The sequence below is a fragment of the Etheostoma cragini genome, unplaced genomic scaffold (assembly GCF_013103735.1).
Source record: "Etheostoma cragini isolate CJK2018 unplaced genomic scaffold, CSU_Ecrag_1.0 ScbMSFa_1523, whole genome shotgun sequence".
Taxonomy (NCBI): domain Eukaryota; kingdom Metazoa; phylum Chordata; class Actinopteri; order Perciformes; family Percidae; genus Etheostoma; species Etheostoma cragini.
The window spans coordinates 529,046-532,420 of record NW_023265587.1 but is presented as its reverse complement, the minus strand read 5'-3'; the positions used below and the strand labels follow the sequence as shown (position 1 = coordinate 532,420).

Here is a 3,375-nt window from a genome sequence, read left to right as displayed (position 1 = left end):
GGGACGACGACAGAGAGGAGAGAAGAAGAAGAAGAAGAAGAAAGTGGTGGGATGAAAGAGACACAGCAGGATGAAGAGTAAGCCTTTAAGAAATGCTATTTGTTGTCAATGTTATTAAAAATCTACGTTTTTGAAGAGCAGCTCAGCCAGTTCCTTGACGTGGTCCAGGACTTTGTGTGGACAGGTCTCCTCTTGGCGTATCCGCTCCACGTGATTGGCCACCAGCTGTGGAAACGGGACAAAAGGAGTGACGTAGCTCAGATGTCAGCAACTGCCTCGTGTCCACACCACGCCGGCGTTTCCGAGCCCTTAAAATGGAGACATGTGGAAACAGGGCTGCCCCCGTTTGGGCTTAAAAACTCTGTATTTTCTTTATATTGCACATCCATATACGACATTGAACCCCAGAGTAACGTCACACAATCTGCTTTCTGTTTTTAAACCGCCACATGCGTGCCTAGTGCATGCCGACGGTCATGTGATATGTGTCGTCAGACACGTTAATATAAACGGAGATCAGTTCTGCGTTTAGAGACTTGCTTTGTCTCAAAACGCTGCTTAAATGTACCGCCCAGCCTTGGTGGGGCTGTGCTGGCAGACTCACGTCGTCGAACAGGTCCGTGGCCCTGTAAGGGGGTCCTCGCTCCGACACGAAGCCGGCAAACGCCATGCCGTCCAGCACCTTCATGAGGAAGTCGTCCTCCGTCAGCGACCTCTGACCCAGGAAGGCCGCCTGAGGAAACACACGACACGCTAATCAGCTGCTCTTCTGACCCCCCTTTGAAGACTCTCTTCCTCCTTCATCTTAAGACCCGGACCATTGGTCAGACTCGTGATCACATGCGGTCTCCGGTACAGACCTTGTGGAAGCGGATCACCGGCTCCGGGTGAATGCGGATGATGTGTAGACACCAGCGGTAGCCCTGGAAGAGCCGAGCGAACAGCCACAGGAAGACTCCCCGGACCTCCTTATCCTGAAACAAGTACGTTTTTGATCGTTGGTATTCTACGCGTGCGTCTCATTTTGATGTTTTATTTTGAAAGAGAGACAGAGAGAGAGAGTAAGAGAGAGAGAGAGAGAGAGTAAGAGAGAGAGAGAGAGAGAGACTTCCGCTGAAGACTCTCCCCACGTGACCGTGTTCCACCAATCAAACGGCGTTGTGCAGTCACGTGACCACGCGGGAGGAACCTGGTCTGCGAATTTTTGTCGGCCCTAATGATGCTTGTGTGTTAAGAAATACATCCGACGTTACTCGACAGTTGCTTACTACTTGAGTAGTTTTTATCATCAAGCACTTTTTTTACTCTCACTCAAGTAATTATTTGGGCGACTACTTTCACTTTTACTTGAGTCATATTACTCTGAAGTAACAGTACTTTTACTTGAGTACAATTTTGGGTGTCTCATCTTAAGATATGTGCCTGCAGTAATGCCTACTTGCACCCTGACGGGAACCACTACTGGCATCGACCTTACGCCAAAGGGATTTTGTGGCGTTAATATAGATCCCACGTAACTTCTAGACAAGTCCCGCCCCTAGGAAGCAGCCCGATTGGTCGGGGTTAGGCATTGACCTTGCGTTAGGATAGCCGATTGGTCAGGGGATAGGACCTCAAATCGGGACTAAATCTGCCCACTGTATAAACTCGTTTTTGGTTGCGGCTTTGAGCCATTTGGCCGTACTAACAGTTTACATGGTTGTCTCCGCAGATTGAGAAGGTCTTGCATTGCCAGACCTTCCTCCACAGAAAGAGGAAAAACCTGGTTTATTGGCGTTTCTTTAAACCAATCACATCAATCATGGGAACGCCAACACGAAGACAGTGGATATAGACTATTAAAAAGGTCAACATAAACATGAGATGTCCTGCTCTTTTAACCCTTGTGTTGTCTTCCTGTTAACCCTTAACTTGCCCTTCCACTTTATGTGCTTATCTGATGTTTTTTCTCATTTATTTGTCACTTTTTCCAGCTTTTGGTGCTTTAAAAAAAAAAGAAACTGAGCTGGTTTAATAACAAGTTTTACACTTATTCTTGGAATTCATGGTCAACAAAGCTCATTTATATCAAATTATACATAAGTTCGTAGTTAAAAAGGCAGAAACTATGAATTATTTTGACTAATAGTCGAGATCAGAGGATGTTGAGTGGATCTCAGATGGGTAGATGTTAAAGTTTAGTCCAGATACTGTTTGGAAACCATTAAAAAATGCTATAAGATTAAATAAAACACACAAAAAATTCAATGAAAGTAATCATTAATGTCTCCATATTTCGGAAGAAAGAAGAGTTTTTCCCACCTGGATCTTGAGTGCCGAGGGTTGTGTGGAGAGTGGGGGGAAGGCGTGATCGGCGACTTCCAGCTCCGGATCCAGAACCTACAACAGCAACAACGTGTCAATCACTATTCAAATGCCTCTCAGAGACTCTCTACTGGAGCTTGTTCCTGCTGCATCAGTGGAATTCTGGGTAATTGAGTCAAGACCTCGGAGAAACCCAGGGTTTTCCGTTTTGGTTGGGGTATTAATGTGGATCCACAATCAACACAAAATACCTGACTGACAACATTCGCATATGGCCTACTGTAGTGTTCAAGAGTTGAAGTTTTTCTAACGTTACTAGTTGCAACAACACGTGAAAAACTACAACGTCTGCTATGCAACAAGAAGGTTAACGTCAGCCCCGGCTGTGTGAGCCGACCGGACTGACACTGATCCTTCTGGGTCTGTTGGGGTCATTAATCCAGCTACCCTCCTCCAGTTGATAAACCCGTGGTGTTTGTACACACTAGGCTCCGCTCGCCGAGGCCCACGACCCGGTGAACCCCCCTTCAACCCGTCCCGGTCTCCCAGTCCATCCATGCAGACCAAGGACCACAACACACAAGAGTCTCCGGGTCAGAAGCCATAAAGCACACAGAGCAACCAGTCCCCGTAACACAAGACACGGGCCATGACCCCCCCTGGGTGTTTTTTAAAAGTCTATTTATTTTGAGCCTCGTCATCTTGGCATTCAGCAGAAGCCCCGGTCACCGAGTCGAGGTTCAGCGTCTCGGTCGAGGACACTTTGACACAAACAAGCTGTCGTTGGGATTTTGGGGATTTGAACGCGGATCTGTTTTTATGTGACAGTAGTCCATGACGCAATCATACACAAAACCCTTATACTGTAGGACCCATGGGACAACATTGTGGTTTATTTTTTCCACTTGAACTATTATTCGGGAATATTTTGGCGAGTCCAATTCAGTTCGAGACAAGTCCGAGTCCAAATACTAACGAGTCTGAGTCCGAATGCTAACGAGTCTGAGTCCGAATGCTAACGAGTCCCAGACGAGTCCGAGTCCAAATACTAACGAGTCCCAGACGAGTCCG

The 3,375-nt window shown here is 46.8% G+C and overlaps 1 protein-coding gene across 1 annotated transcript in view; it reads right to left on the bottom strand.

Annotated features, from left to right (window-relative positions):
- The window catches only part of sbf1 (SET binding factor 1), a 68,074-nt gene that overhangs the window by 26,485 nt on the left and 38,214 nt on the right, over positions 1-3,375 (bottom strand). Inside the window, exons 11-14 of the mRNA XM_034865358.1 lie at positions 2,302-2,379; positions 861-974; positions 605-733; positions 127-225 (exon numbers count right to left, since the gene is read on the bottom strand). Coding sequence (XP_034721249.1) covers positions 127-225; positions 605-733; positions 861-974; positions 2,302-2,379 — 420 coding nt within the window. The remainder of the gene's footprint in view (positions 1-126; positions 226-604; positions 734-860; positions 975-2,301; positions 2,380-3,375) is intronic.